Source organism: Gekko japonicus, unplaced genomic scaffold (genome assembly GCF_001447785.1).
Source record: "Gekko japonicus isolate JY-2015 unplaced genomic scaffold, Gekko_japonicus_V1.1 scaffold426, whole genome shotgun sequence".
In the NCBI taxonomy this organism is placed as follows: Eukaryota; Metazoa; Chordata; class Lepidosauria; order Squamata; family Gekkonidae; genus Gekko; species Gekko japonicus.
The window spans coordinates 910,336-926,371 of record NW_015160848.1 but is presented as its reverse complement, the minus strand read 5'-3'; the positions used below and the strand labels follow the sequence as shown (position 1 = coordinate 926,371).

Here is a 16,036-nt window from a genome sequence, read left to right as displayed (position 1 = left end):
GATTTCTATGCCACCTCTTCAGAGTTCTGCTTAAGGCAGTTTACAGTTAAAAGCCCTTCCGCCCGCTTCCCCCCCTCCCCAGACCCCAGGGCTGTGCTGCATGTGGCAGCTTCTGGGCCGGCTTAACGGGTCTTCGGTCAGGTGGTACACAAGCACCAGCCTGCTCGCAGCCTGGTCACCAATGTGGCTTGGGCCTCGGCAGCCCACAACAGCTGCACCAGCAGCAGCAGGAGTGGGCTCGGGCTGATGACCTCATGGGCATTGAAGGGGCCAGGGTGCCCGTTGTGTCAGAGGAAAGCAAGGCCCATCCCCCCTTTCTCTCTGCCCTCCCCATACCACTTGGCTCTGCTGCATCCAGCGGCCTCTGGGTCACCTCAATGGCTCTTTGTCCCAGCAGTGCACCAGCCCCCGCAATGAATTGGCCGGAGATGAGACAACCTGCACGGGAGTGGGAGGAAGGGGCTCGGCCAAACGTCCACCTGCCAGTCCGGCAGCTCCGTGCATACTGAGGGCAAGCTGGTGGCCGGGGCTTGTGTGGGCAGGACCCCGTAACGCAGCCAGCCAATGCAGGCAGCACCTTTGGAATGGCAATTCAGGCAGCCAACTGATTTTGGCATGAATAGAACGTTGCCACCCCAAATCGCTTTTATTAATAAGGAGAGATATTCATGCTGCGCACATGAAACATACACATACAAGATCTATAAAAATAAAGAGAGTAGTGGGATAATAGTGGGAGTTGAGGTGATAGCTACCTTTCCTGGAGACAACCTTGAAGAAGGAAAAACAGCAAAATGTCCAGCGCTTCACTAAAAGGAAGGACCCAGAATACTGGGGGTGCATATTAATGGGTGGCTGGGGTAACACATACTGGAGTTACGCTGGGCTATTTCTACCCAAAAATGTGTCCAGAGGGGTTGCTAATGTGAGGGATCCCTCAGAACAAAGAATTTATGAGATTAATTAGGGCTATGATGGGATTACTCAGGGGTATGACAATGTAGCTTTGAAAATGTGATAATGAGTTTCCAAGACTGGAGAAAAGAGGCCAGAGGTTTCTTCTACATGTAAACTAGATGTTGGGCTGGGTTCCTGATTAGTACTCTGGGGTTCAGAAGACTAATGGATTGCTAATCTAATCAAAATGGAAACAATACTGCTTGATCTTGGGGTGTGGTAAAGGGGTAAAAGTCATTATCAAAGATAAGCAGGAAGGAAAAATGAGATCAAATTAATGCCAATCTACAGTTGTAAACATCAGACTTATTCTAGAGATGCTATTCAATTTTGCAACCCATCATTTCACCTTGAAAGACCCGTTTTACAATCATGAATTTTCTTGTGTTAATTAAAACTGTATGGTCTTCAGATCTGTACCACTTTCAGTTTCCTTGCAAGAATTTCCAAGAAACACACACAATTTTAAAAGTTTTATCACATCACTTGCTTATACATTTCATATATATAGTATAAAATGTGTGTTCGTGTGTGTGTTGTTAAAAATGTCTAAAATGCCATAAAATTGCATCAGCACAATCCTTTGCCACTCACAAGTTGGGGGGAAAATCTGTGTGAATAGAATGATCAATGAGAATCTCTGGCAGGAACAAGATTGCATTCAGTTATTTTGAAAGAAGACGAATATCATCGGAATTCCCATAAAGATAACTGCTGGGAAGGAACAAAAAACCCAAATATCTTGCAGAAGAATGAAAATGAGAAGATCAAAGTGTCGGAAATTATAAGAGGCATTTTGTGGAGCTGACATGACTCTCAACCTCTTGGTTGACGCTTGTCACTCATTAAAGTAATTTTGATGCCGTACACAAATTAGTTTGTGCTGCTTGTGCGTTAAAGCCTCCGGCTCAAAGGGGTGGATACAAATTCATTGAGGGGCCAGCAGGGGACACAGACGAGATGGTATAAAAAGGCTCCCTGGGCTCGGATCTTCCAACAGCTTCACCAGACGCTTCTTCCTTCTTTCGACTTCTGGTCTTTGGAGACGTTGGTAAGTGACATCTAACAAAACCTGATACAATTCCAGTGGCATTCAGGGTGACTTAAATTTGATTGCAAGCTTCTTTCTCTTAAATTATGTGTATTTGTTGCATATGGAGATTCAATAATATAATTTCCATTTGCTTAGTCATAGAGTCTAACTGGGCTTTGATCGGGGTGGATCCAGTCTTCCTTCCAGGATCCTTCTTCCAATTAAAAGGGCTCTTTCTTAGAACTGAGGAGAACTTGGGTTGGAAAAAGTCTCCTTAAACTGGATGAAGGATTGAACTTTTGGTCAGCAGAGTGTAGGATCAACTCCACTGATATTGCGTGGTCCATATTATGCTCCACCTCTTTGACATAATAACCAACACATTTTTTCTTCTCCCTTCTGCCTTTCAAGAGACCTCAGTTCTTGCTTGTCCCCAGAATTAAGCTTTGCTGGTCTTAAAGGTGCCACTGTACTCAAGCTTAGTTCTCTCATTGGATAACTCTGTTATTATTCACATGCAAATTTGCTCCTATTCACAGGTCTCACCAACAATTTTAGTCCAATCTTAGCTAAACTGATCTCTAATTGACTCTAATTACCCTACCTGCCAACTCCCCCCTCATCCTCTTTCTCTAACTATATTTAATGGTCACGGAAGTCTTGCTTCAAGGTATCTAAAGAGATGTGCATGCACATAAAAGGTAATGTTCTTAAAGGTGCCATCGGGCTCAACTTTTGTTCTGTTGCTTCAGAACAAAATGGCTACCCACCTGAATATATGAGAGGAGGGACAACTACAAAGGAAGGTCAAACTGTGCATAGTTTTGAAACATGAGCATGACCTTTTGGCTGAGGAGGCTGTGATCGGATGGAGGTCTGAGACATTCTTTAACCATATATTGGTTAGTTCATATGGTTTTGAAGAGAAGGGCAATGCTGGGTGTTAACCTGTTACGAGGAAAGGGCTCTTCTTTTTGTTGATGAGCCCAGGAGTGGTCATTTGGTGGCCCTTCACAAATTCCCTTGACTATTTATGAATGGGTTTTTATGGTTCATAGGCACCAGTCATCCTTTGGGAGGTGAGAAGAGAAACTGCTGGCCAGGATTATACAAATCTTTCGCTATATACTGTGAATGAGAGTTTCATAGAGGTTCAAAATCAATTATTTTACTGTTCAGTTTTGAAGCTCTCTTGGCCTGCAGAGATGAAGTTTGTGCTGCACTGTTCCTATACTCATTCCTTTTGTGATAAATGAGAGGGAAGCATTCTAGAGTTGCTAACCTCCAAGAGAGGAATGGTGATTTCACAGAATGACAAGTGATCTCCACCCAGCAGAAATCAGCTCCCTTGGAGGGAATGGCCACATTAGAGGATGGGTTTTGTTGCATTAAAAGGTAAAGGTTCCCTTGCTCGAAAGCCAGTCGAATCCGACTCTAGTGTTGTGGTGCTCATCTCCGTTTCAAAGCCGAAGAGCCAGTGCTGTCCGAAGACGTTTCCGTGGTCATGTGGCCGGCATGACTAAACACCAAGGCGCACGGAACGCTGTTACCTTCCCACCGAAGTGGTACCTATTTATCTACTTGCAATTTCTTGCTTTCGAACTGCTAGGTTGGCAGGAGCTGGAACTAGAGACGGGAGCTCACTCCATCATGCAGCACCCGGGTCTCGAACTGCTGAACTACTGACCTTCCACAGCCTGCAGTTCAGCGTCTTAACCACTTGATTCCCACCCCTTCCCAAACTTCATCCTTCCCAGGTTCTACCCCCCAATCTCTAGGAATTTCCAACTAACATTAAGTAATGTTAGATGAACAGACTGCTAAATGAAATACCATTGCTGAACCAATGAATGGGGACCCAAATTTCTGCTCAATTCCTGCTCAAGGTACAGCCGGAAATTCAACCTGGCAGAAGACGAAATCCATAATACAGCAGGGTAGAATTTCAAGTCAGATGAGCGATGAAAAAGTGAACAGTAGAAAGTCAAGTAATGTGGGGTTATCTTTGAGAGTTTAACTGAAGATATGCAAACACTGCTTGGGGGGCATGAAGGATGTGAAAATAAGAATAACCACAACTGCTGCCTCCTTTTGTTTTGTTTCAGATTCACCTCCATCAAACAATGTCTGGCCACTGTGGTCCCGAGTTCACTGTCCCATCTATTGCCTCCACCCCAAGAGTTGGCTTTGGATCGGCAGGGCTCGGCTTGGGAGCTCTTGGCTGTGGGTATGGAGGTCTGGGCTTTGCACATGGAGGACTTGGCCTTGCACATGGCGGTCTAGGTTATGGTTTTGGCTATGGGTATGGCCCTGCTGTGGCTGAAACTTCTGGCAGTCTTGGAACCCTGGCTGGAGTCAACCCTTCCTGCATCAACCAGATCCCACCTGCAGAAGTCGTGGTCCAGCCACCCCCCACTGTCTTGACCATCCCAGGCCCCATCCTTTCTGCTACTGGGGAACCAGTTTCTGTGGGAGGCAATGCTCCATGTGCCATTAGTGGCACTGGGGTGGCAGGAGCAGGCTTCTATGGGGGGCTAGGGGGACATTATGGAGGCTGGGACTGCGGCTCTGGTTATGGCCTGAGGAGGGGTACATTGCTTGGAAGAAGGGCTCTACTGGGACGTCGTGGCAGCATCTGTTGATTCCCCTATTCAACCTGAGAAGAATCTATGCACGATCCCGGTAATGATCAGGAACTGGAAGAAGAGACCCATCAATAAGTTTGAAAAGCTACGCTTGCAGAAACATCAGTGAACTGAAGAACTTTTGTGTGAACTCTCCATCTTTTCTTCTGCATGTCTATGAAGAATGCTGATATTTCTTGGCTGCTTCATTTCCCTCTCCTTGTGTAACTGTTCTCCTTGATTCTTTCTTCCATTAAAGCTCAGTCTGCATCCTAGCATCTGTGTCTTGGTTTTGCTTGTAAAAGTGCTAGATACTTTGATCTTCTAGAAATTCATCAGGAAATGTGGCCTTGTGAAGGGGAAGAACTGTAGACATTCAGCAACCACAATGTGGGAAGGTTCCAGTATCCTTTATATCATCACAAGAGATGCTTGTGGCTTAGTATCTTTACTGATGAACCTGAACAGCTTTGAGAAAGAACATGGAGTCCCTGACCTTGCTGCACAATGTTCATAGAAAGAATAGTTATGGGAGGCATTTATTCTGGATGACTCTGGTCTGACCTGAATCTGATATAAGTGTGCACTTAAGAAATCATAGAATCATAGAGTTGTAAGGGGCCATACAGACCATCTAGTCCAACCCCCTGCCCAATGCAGGACCAGCCTAAAGCATCTTCTGGGCATCTAGTCAGCTTTTATGTATCGGATCATTTAATTCCTGACAAGAGGAACAGCTCAACAATGTTTTTTTGTTTGCTATGGGTATAGCACACAGGTGCTGCTACTAAGCAATCTTTGCCTCCATCTTACCCTTTATAACACACTAGCAGTGAAGCCCGTTGTGAAAGCAATACAACAAGCTCTAGAAAGATGTGGTGTGTAACGAATGCATAGCCTGGATCAGGTCAAGTACATATTAGGAGTATGTAATAGAAAGGCACAAATGTAGAAGTAAAGTCTCACATATCTTTTGTTACACAATACCTGGTGTCCAAGGTCACACAATGTAGGCCAGAAAATGCAGCACACAGGTCTCCGTGGGGTCATTTCTACAGTTGGGCACCCTCTGTTTCTCCCTCTAAGCTGTGGAGTCTTGAGAACAAAAATCTTGCTTCCCAACTGACCATCAATGCACCGTTATCTGCCCCTCTAACTGCAGCTGACTTCTGCCCTCCCTCCTGGAGATCAGTTGTAATTCTAAGTGATCTCCACCCCTCACCTGGAGATTGGCAATAATGGTTCCCCAGGAAGAAATGGCTGGTTTAGAGGGTGGAGTCTATGGCATTGTACCTGTCTGAGGTCCCACCCCTCCTCAAAGCTCACCTTCTCCAAGCTCCACCCCTCAAATCTCCAAGAATTTTCCAACCTGGAGTTGGCAACCCTATCTCCTTCAAAGACAAGCACCAACCTGCCATTATCTTCCCCTCTGATTTCAGTTTTCCATCTCCTCCTCCTCCCTCCTGGAGATCAGTTGTAATTCTGAGTGATCTCCAGCCCTCACCTGAAGGTTGGCAAAAGTGGTTCCCTAGGAGGGACTGGCTGGTTGGGAGGGTGGGGTCTATGGCATTGTACCTGTCTGAGGTCCCATCCCTCCTCAAACCTCACCCTTTCCAGGTTCCATCCCTGAACTCATTAGGGATTTCCTACCTGGAGTTGGGAACCCTATCTCCTTCCCAGCCAATTATCAATCTATTTATTTCCCTCTCACTCTTTAGCTTTCCATCTCCCCCCCACCTGCAGCCTCCACTGTACTCTGAAGCCCTGACTGCCACGTCACATTGGCTGTCATGGGGGGGGATATGAGCAGGGTATAAGGACACAGAGTGCACTATTTTCTCCAGGGGAACTGATCTCTGCCATCTGGAGAGCAGTTGGAATTCTGAGTGATCTCCAGCCCTCACCTGGAGATTGGCAACAATGATTCTCCAGGAGGAAAATCAGTCTTTCTCTGCAATGGGCACCAAAGCAGGTATCATCATTCTCCTCTCCCCCTTTTGACTTGCACAACAACCCTGTGAGGTAGATTAGGCTGAAATTCTGTGACTGGTCCAAAATCATCCCCTCAGCTTCTACAGCAAAAACCTAGAACTCAGAGACCCAGCTTTGAAGCACTGATGGCTACGCCTAGGGTAGCCAACCTCCAGGTGGAGCCTGAATATCACCAGGTATCACAACTGAACTCCAGACAACAGATCCCCCCCCCCGGGAGAAAATAACTGCTTTGGAAGGTGGGCTTTATGGCATTCTGTTCAGCTGAGCCTTCTCCCTTCCCCAAACCCTGGCTTCCATAGGCTCTACCAGAAAAGCATCAGGAATCTCCCTTCTTGGAGCTGGCAACCCTAACAAGAGTGGCCCCAATGAGTTCCTCACAAAGGCCTGTGAAGGATTTCCTTCCTTTGTCTGAACCAAGTTTCGTTGCCCACCATGGTGAAACAGGCTCCAGTTTACAACTCAGCTGTTCGCCTTCCACCCTTGTCCCATGGGTGTATCTCACTTCTTATGTTTGCTGTCATCACTCACTGAATTGTCACTGCCTTTTTAGAGGGACACTGAGATCCCTCTGGCCGAATCTCCCTATCTGGAGATGGAATCCCCAATCTTTGGGGGATCCCTGGAAAGTTGGCAACCCAAGGATCTGGCCTTTCCTTGCCTCCTTGGGCCACCCCCTCCCTTTGTTATTGTGCAGAGCGGGGGAGACTATGTGGTCAGAGCATAACAGAGCATAACAGAGATTATTAGCCCAAAGAAAAGATTTTATCTAAGTATTTACACAGTTATGGAGCACACACACATGCTAAATAAATAAGGCACAGCTGTAGGAGTAAGGACACACTAAAAACAGGTTTGAGTGGATGCGGGGAAATCACATGAAGCTGCGGGGCAAAATGCGGTCACGCAGCCGCTTGTGTGAAATTGACACGTACCATCGGGCCAAAGAGAAGAGTGAGTCCAGAGCAGCGCTTGTGGGAAATCACCCTTACTCTGAGTCAGACATTGTTTTGTCAATATTGGTAATGTCTGCTCTGCCTGGGTGAAGCTCCCTAAGGTCTCCCTAAGGTCTCAAGCAGGTACAAAGCCATAGACTCCACCCTCCAAACCAACTAGTCCCTTATGAGGAACCATCGTTGCCAATCTCCAGGTGAGGGCTGGAGGTCACTCAAAATTACAACTGTTCTTTAGGTAGCAGAGATCAGTTCCTCTGGAGAAAATGGTGTCATTATACCCTGCTGAAGTCGTCACAGCAAATTGACACTGAGTGTCCAAGGTCGGGGCACCCGCCCAGAGCCTCTTTCTAGCGGCCGTTGTATTTATTTCCACAACAGGCCTTTTCCCTAGTATAAAGGGTAAAATGGAGGCAAAGATTGCTTAGTAGCATCACCTGTGCGCTATACCCATAAAAAACCAGAGACATTCTTGAGGAGTGCCTCTTGTCAGGAATTAAATGATCTAATTTAGAAAAGCTGAATAGATGGCCAGGATTTCTGAAGTTCACACTTTTATCAGATTCAGGCCAGACCAGAGTCATCCAGAACATAAACATGCCATAATAGTTCTTTCTACGAATGTGGTACAGCAAGGTCAGGGACTCTATGTTCTTTCACAGAGCTGTTCAGGCTCATCAGCAAAGAAGACAAGCCATGGGCATCCCTTGTGATGATATAAAGGACACTGGAACCATCCCTCATTGTGGTTGCCTAATGCCTAAACTTCTTACCCTTCACAAGAGTTACTGGTCTCTTCAAGGCCAAATTACCTGGTGCATTTCTAGAAGATCAAAGGAATTCTGTGCATGCTGTACACTTTTACAAGCAAAACCAAGACACAGATGATAGGATGCAGACTGAGATTTAATGGAAGAAAGAATCAAGGAGAACAGTTACACAAGGAGAGGGAAATGAAGCAGCCAAGAAATATCAGCATTCTTCATAGACATGCAGAAGAACAGAACACAAAATTTCGCTCAAGAGTTCTTCAGTTCACTGATGTTTCTGCAAGCGTAGCTTTTCGAACTTATTGATGGGTCTCTTCTTCCAGTTCCTGATCATTACTGGGATCGTGGATAGATTCTCCTCAGGTTTAATAGGGGAATCAACAGATGCTGCCACGACGTCCCAGTAGAGCCCTTCTTCCAAGCAATGTACCCCTCCTCAGGCCATAACCAGAGCCGCAGTCCCAGCCTCCATAATGGCCCCCTAACCCCCCATAGAAGCCTGCTCCTGCCACCCCAGTACCACTAATGGCACATGGAGTGTTGCCTCCCACAGAAACTGGTTCCCCAGTAGCAGAAAGGATGGGTCCTGGGATGGTCAATACAGTGGGGGGTGGCTGGATCACGACTTCTGCAGGTGGGATCTGGTTGATGCAGGAAGGGTTGACTCCAGCCAGGGTGCCGAGACTGCCAGAAGTTTCAGCAATGGCAGGGCCATACCTGTAGCCGAGACCGTAGCCTAGGCCTCCATGTGCAAGGCCAAGGCCTCCATGTGCAAGGCCAAGACCTCCATATCCAGAGCCAAGACCTCCATATCCACAGCCAAGACTTCCCAAGCCGAGCCCTGCAGATCCAAAGCCAACTCTTGGGGTGGAGGCAATAGATGGGACAGCAAACTGTGGACCACAGTGGCCAGACATTGTTTGATGGAGGTGAATCTGAAACAAAACAAAAGGAGGCAGCAGTTGTGATTATTCTTCTTTTCCCATCCTTCATGGCCCTCAAGCAGTGTTTGCATATCGTCAGCTAAACTCTCAAAGATAACCGCACATTTCTTGACTTTCTACTGTTCCCTTATTCATTGCTCATCTGACTTGAAAGACGGAAACTTTAATCTGTTCCACCCTGCTGTATTATGGATTTTGTGTTCTGCCAGTTTGTATTTCCAGGTGCACCTTGAGCTGGAATTGAGCAGAAATCTGGGTCCCCGTTCATGGGTTCAGCAATGGTATATCGTTTAGCAGTCTGTTCATCTAACGTTACTTAACCACACTATTTCTTTGGATAACTCCTCAGTGGTATTTGAAGGAGACGATTAGCCCATTTCCAAGACCATCGTTGGAAATTCCTAGAGATTGGGGGGTAGAACCTGGGAAGGATGGAGTTTGAGAAGGGGAGGAAATTTAGCATGGGTGTAATGCAATAAAACCCATCCTCTAATGTGGCCATTCCCTCCAAGGGAACTGATTTCTGCGGCTGGAGATCATATGTCATTCTGGGAAATCACCATTACTCTCTTGGAGGATAGCAACTCTAGAATGCTTCCCTCTCAGCTGTGAAAAAAGACATGAGTATAGGATCAGCGCAGCACAAACGTCATCTCTGCAGGCCAAGAGAGCTTCAAAATTGAACAGTAAAATAATTGTTTTCGAACCTCTATGAAACTCTCATTCACAGTATCTAGCCAAAGATTTGTAAAATTCTTGCCAGCAGCTTGTCTTCACACCCACTGAGATCCTCCTCTCAAATGATGACTGGTGCCTGTGAGCCTCCCATCAAAACCCATTTATAAATAGTCAAGGGAAGTTGAGAGCCATTGTGAAGGGCCAACAAACGACCATTCCTGGGCTCATCAACAAAAAGAAGAGCCCTCTCCTCGTAACCGGTTAACACCCAGCATTGCCCTTCTCTTCAAAACCATATGAACTAACCAATATACGGTTAAAGAATGTCTCAGACCTCCATCCCACCACAGCCTCCTCTGCCAAAAGGCCATGCTCATGTTTCAAAACTATGCAAAGTTTGGCCTTCCTTTGTAGTTGTCCCTCCTCTCATATATTCAGGTGGGTAGCCATTTTGTTCTGAAGCAACGGAACAAAGGTTGAGCCCGGTGGCACCTTTAAGAACATTACCTTTTGTGTGCATGAACATCTCTTTAGATACTTTGAAGCAAGACTTCCGTGACCATTAAATATAGTTAGAGAGAGAGGGTGAGGGGGGAATTGGCAGGTAGGGTAATTAGAGTCAAGATGCATGAATAACACAGTTATCAGTTTAGCTAAGACTGGACTGGATGGGGGTAAAATGTTGCCTGAGGAGGAACATCATCCTGGCGCTCCGGCGTTTATTCCATCGGCCGCCAATGAGAGTCATCGACCATCTTGGATTTTAAAATGAACTTTAAAATGAATCTCATCATGTACTGTAGAGCACCATTTTAGCTTGTATTTATTGAAATTTTAATGTATTTTATGCTTTGTCTTCGGCTTGGCCGCTGTTAGCCGCCCTGGGCCGTATGGGTAGGGCGGGATATAAATCCCAAGAATAAATAAATAAATAAATAATAAAATAGTTGGTACGACCTGTGAATAGGAGCAAATTTGCATGTGAAAACAGAGTTATCCAAAGAGAAAACTAAGCTTGAGTCCAGTGGCACCTTTAAGACCAGCAAAGCTTAATTCTGGATACAAGCAAGAACTGAGGACTCTTGAAAGGCAGAAGGGAGAAGAAAAAATGTGTTGGTTATTATGTCAAAGAGGTGGAGAATAATATGGATCACGCAATATCAGTGGAGTTGATCCTACACTCTGCTGACCAAAAGTTCAATCCTTCATCCAGTTTAAGGAGACTTTTTCCAACCTAAGTTCTCCTCAGTTCTAAGAAAGAGCCCTTTTAATTGGAAGAATGATCCTGGAAGGAAGACTGGATCCACCCCGATCAAAGCCGAGTTACACTCTATGACCTAGCAAATGGAAATTATATTATTGAATCTCCATATGCAACAAATACACATAATTTAAGAGAAAGAAGCTTGCAATCAAATTTAGGTCACCCTGAATGCCACTGGAATTGTATCAGGTTTTGTTAGATGTCACTTACCAACGTCTCCAAAGACCAGAAGTCGAAAGAAGGAAGAAGCGTCTGGTGAAGCTGTTGGAAGATCCGAGCCCAGGGAGCCTTTTTATACCATCTCGTCTGTATCCCCTGCTGGCCTCTCAATGGATTTGTATCCACCCCTTTGTGCCGGAGGCTTTAACGCACAAGCGACACAAACTAATTTATGTACGGCATCAAAATTACTTTAATGAGTGACAAGCATCAACCAAGAGGTTGAGAGTCATGTCAGCTCCATAAAATGCCTCTTATAATTTCCGACACTTTGATCTTCTCATTTTCATTCTTCTGCATGATATTTGGCTTTTTTGTTCCTTCCCAGGAGTTATCTTCGTGGGAATTCCGATGACATTTGTCTTGTTTCAAAATAACTGAATGCAATCTCATTCCAGCCAGAGATTCTCATTGATCATTCCATTCACACAGATTTTTCCCCCAAGTTGTGAGTGGCAAAGTGTTGTGCTGATGCAATTTTATGGCATTTTAGACATTTTTAAGAACACACACACAAACACACATTTTATACTATATATATGAAATGTATAAGCAACTGATGGGACAAAACTTTTAACATTTTGTATGTTTAGCTTGGAAATTCTTGCAAGGAAACTGAAAGTGGTACAGATCTGAAGACCATACAGTTTTAATTAACATAAGAAAATTCATGACCGTAAAATGGGTCTTTCAAGGTGAAATGGTTGCAAAATTCAGTAGCATCTCTAGAATAGATCTGATGTTCACAACTGTAGATTGGCATTCCAAACACAGGAATAGTTCTCAAAAGTTATCATGCATCTGCCCCCTCCAAAGGAAAAATGTGAATGTTGTTCCAGGCTGTTGTATCATCCAATCCAACACCCCCCCACCCCCACCCCCCGGCATCATAAGAACATAAGAGATGCCAATGGTGGGTCAGGCCAAGGCCCATCCAGTCCAACACTCTGTGTCACACAGTGGCCAAAAATACCAGGTGTCATCAGGAGGTCCATCAGTGGGGCCAGGACACGAGAAGCCCTCCCACTGTTGCCCCCCCCCCAAGCACCAAGAATACAGAGCATCACTTGCCCCAGATGGAGAGTTGCTGTCTATACCTTGTGGCTCATAGCCACTGATGGACCTCTGCTCCATATGTTTAACCAATCCCCTCTTGAAGCTTGTAGCCGCCATTTCTTGTGGCAGGGACCCTGTGTTTCTGTTAATGCAGTCCAAGGTGTCCCCCCCCCCTTTTTTAGTATTTGGGTAAAAAATGGGACAACTCTAATTCCAGTTAACTTGCATGTTCTTTGGATTAGTCTTAGTTTGGGGCAGAAATAAATACCAATACTAAATAGGGAGACTATTTTGTATGTTTAGTAGAGATTATAGCAAAGGGGATGTCTTGCAGTATCTTAACGGGTTGAATTCATGATCAAAGGATATACTAAAACACCAAAACTCAAAGTGTCTGTGTTCTGACAAGAGTGCACTTCTTGGCTTCATTTCATGTCTTCAACATCAAGAGTTGACTTTCATATGTGGGAGCCCTCATGGATCTAACTAATTCTCAAGTGCAGAATGATTAATTCCAGAAGTTTATTCTACACCATAATAAATCCAACACTTGGCTGAAAATTCTTTAGCCAGGTTTACCAGTTGTCTTCACTTGAGTAATCACGTGGGGGGGGGGGGATATATGAGCAAACCAGTTTTATTTTCATATTGGCCATGGGCTACAAGAGAATAACATGACAAATGGTGGTAAGTTTAAAGATAATGTTGAAAGCATACATGTATGAACCAGACTTCATATGACTTCATACTGAGGCTGATATCCCACAGGGATTCCATTTCCCACACACACACTTCTGTCCTTTATCTCCAGCTCTCCTCCACATAAAGAAATTTGAATGGGAATTGCCACAGGTGAACAAGAAGCATTGTTCTCTTCCCTTTTTAATTACTACAAAAGCTCTAATTATTACCGTAATTTATTACTCTATTACTAATGTGCTCTAATTCTTTTGATTCATAGTGGAACTCACTGAATAACCTTACCATTCTTGTTGAAACTCTTTGTCTCTTCTTCAACATTTCTTGAATATTTATCTCCACTAGACACCTTCAAATCAGCCCAGTTCTTGTTTCAAGATTTATCAGGCTGACCCACTTAATGATGCTATCTTCACTAGATCTCTCAAAAGGATATACAGAACCAGATGACATCTTCTCACTGTCGCCCCCCAAGCACCAGGAATCATGAACATCATGAAGATGGCGACCGGGTGGATGCTCTGGTGCTGAGCTCCCCCGTGGTACGTTAAGCTACTGTATTTTAAATTTTAAATTTAGTGTTTTAACTGCAACTAGGGAAGCTTAGTCAGTAGGTAGAAGCGAGTGAACAAAAGGAGTGCCTTGGTTTTGGGGCCGCAATATCGTGGACTGGAGAGGGTTACGGAGCGGCCAGAAATACGGAGACGGAGGGCTGGAACCGCGGAGCCGCGGAGGTGTTGAGTCGAGCCGCGAGGACGCCCTGTTGCCGAGCCGCCGAGAACAAACTCTTACCACGGCCGTGGAGACGCTGAGCCGTAGAGTGACGGGTCCTCCGTCGCGGCCGCGGAGCCGGGGAGACACCAGGCCGCGGATGTGCCCAGCCGCTGGGACGCGGGGACGCTGAGCTGTGGAGCCGTCAGGCCGCTGTGGAGCCGCGGAGACGCGGGGTCGGGGAGACGCGTGGCCGCGGCGTTGCGGAGGCGCCGAGCCGCGGGGCCGGTGTACCTGTGGCGAGACTGACTCACTGTGGCGAGGCTGAATTGGACCTGTAGTGGGGCTAGGCTGGTCCTGGACCATCAGAGCCTGCATTGTCAGAACCTTGCAGGGATTCAGTGGAGTGGTGTGAGGACCACTGGATTTCCTACCGTGTTCCTGGGCGTGGTGAGAGCTCGTCTGGGACGCGGAACGAAATATCTCCTCGGAGAGGCTAGGGCCCCTGGGCATGGTGAGAGCTTGCCTGGGATACGGAGGAGAATATCCCCCTGAAGAGATCAGGCCCCACCGTGTTCCTGGGTGAGGTGAGAGCACGCCTAGGACACGGAGTAGCATATACTCCTCCTGAGAGACTGGGCTGGCTTGCCAGAGCAGGCCGTGCCGTGCCAGGGAGCGCGAGAGAGCTCGATAGGGGGCGATACACGACTTTAGCGGGCAGTGAGAGAGCCGGCGGGTCAGATGTGAGCGGACTGGTGGTGGAAAAGCTGGGACTGAGCCTTTCCATCTATCCACCCCCCCCTCCTTTTTCGTTCCCCCCCCCCAACCCTCCCCATGTTTCGAGGCTGCATGAAATGCGATTTGGATTTTAACCTGCGAGAAACACCGAGCGGCCGGAGACACATGGAGCAGGACCAATTTATAAATTGTAATCAGCCGCCCCAATACCATTGGGACATAACTGGCTGGACGGGCGAAGAACGAAAACCAAGGCCGCGGGGGTTGCCTGGTGGCTGTGATGGAGATTTATTCTCGCTGAAGCCCTCCAGCGTCAAAAGTGTGGAATTACCATCAATTGTGAAGAACGTGACCAGCTCACTGGAATTTTGTAGAGTGTTGAGTTAGGATTAGTGAGCCTACTGTAGTGCGAGTGCGTATGTGAGTGTATGTGTGTATGTGATTATTTGGGAATAATTGCTGGGGTTTCAATTAAATTAGCTGTGGGAGTAGTACCCCAGTTTTAGGTTTGTTAGGAATTTGTCTTACCTTACATAGCACTTAATTGTTTTTGTATTGTATTGCAGTTATTGGATTGACTAGTGCTTAACGTTATTGGTTGGCGGTCTGAAGTTCTGCGGAGCCCGCCAGCTTCTAAAATGCTGGGGCAGTCAATTCCAGTGCTCTTGGGGAGAGGGAAGTATGGCGGTGGGTCACGGCAGAATATAGTGGGAAGGACGCGGAGAAATAGAGTGGCTCGGCGCCCTTCCAGCCTGCGACCCATCCCGAGGGTGACTGGCAGTGGGGCCAGGATTAGAAACCCCCCTCCGGCATTGATGCTGTGCAACGCCAGGTCAATTAACAACAAGGTTGAAGTCCTTCGGGACTTCATACAGGAACAGCAGGTGGACCTGGCGTGCATGACCGAGACCTGGGTGCGTGAAGGCGAGACGGTTGCGCTCGCCCAACTTGCCCCACCAGGGTTCTCGGTCCTCCATCAATCGCGGACTAGGGGGCGGGGGGGAGGAGTGGCGTTTTTCATTCGGGAGGCTTACTCCTTCAGGGCGCTCCCGCAGGTAGAGATCGCGGGCATTGAATGTGTCGGCTTGCTGCTGGAGGCTGAGGAGAGTTTGGCGATTTGGCTGGTGTACCGACCACCTAACGCTCCGGCCGATAGCCTGCCATCCCTGCTGGAGGCCGTATCAGGCTGGGCGTTGGAGCACCCTAGACTTTTAGTCTTGGGTGACTTTAACGTCCACGCTGAGGACGCGACCTCCAGCCGGGCTATGGACCTAGTGTCGTCCATGGCGACACTGGGACTCTCCCAGTCCATCTCGGCCCCCACGCATCGGGCCGGTCACATGCTCGATCTGATCTTTGCAGCGGGAGTTTTGGTGGACCGGATCACTGTTTCGGCAG

The 16,036-nt window shown here is 46.8% G+C and overlaps 2 protein-coding genes across 3 annotated transcripts in view; one reads left to right on the top strand and one right to left on the bottom strand.

Annotated features, from left to right (window-relative positions):
- The window catches only part of LOC107118347 (claw keratin-like), a 23,810-nt gene extending 12,249 nt beyond the window's left edge, over positions 1–11,561 (bottom strand). Inside the window, exons 1-2 of one of the 2 annotated variants that reach the window (XM_015420665.1) lie at positions 11,426–11,561; positions 8,475–9,264 (exon numbers count right to left, since the gene is read on the bottom strand). In XM_015420665.1, coding sequence (XP_015276151.1) covers positions 8,707–9,246 — 540 coding nt within the window. In that variant the 5' untranslated portion in view covers positions 9,247–9,264; positions 11,426–11,561 and the 3' untranslated portion in view covers positions 8,475–8,706. Of the gene's footprint in view, positions 1–8,474; positions 9,265–11,425 lie in introns of those variants that run through there. The other variant, XM_015420671.1, reaches the window with a different exon arrangement.
- Positions 1,932–4,884, top strand: LOC107118369 (beta-keratin-related protein-like). The gene is made up of 2 exons (XM_015420690.1): positions 1,932–2,008; positions 4,096–4,884. Exon 2 carries the CDS (start codon positions 4,114–4,116, stop codon positions 4,630–4,632), a length of 519 nt encoding a protein of 172 aa, XP_015276176.1. The 5' UTR covers positions 1,932–2,008; positions 4,096–4,113; the 3' UTR covers positions 4,633–4,884.
- Positions 11,562–16,036: the final 4,475 nt, after the last annotated feature.

Excerpts from the sequence above, each read along its gene's own strand:
- LOC107118369 (XM_015420690.1), top strand. The coding sequence starts at position 4,114 with ATGTCTGGCCACTGTGGTCCCGAGTTCACTGTCCCATCTATTGCCTCC.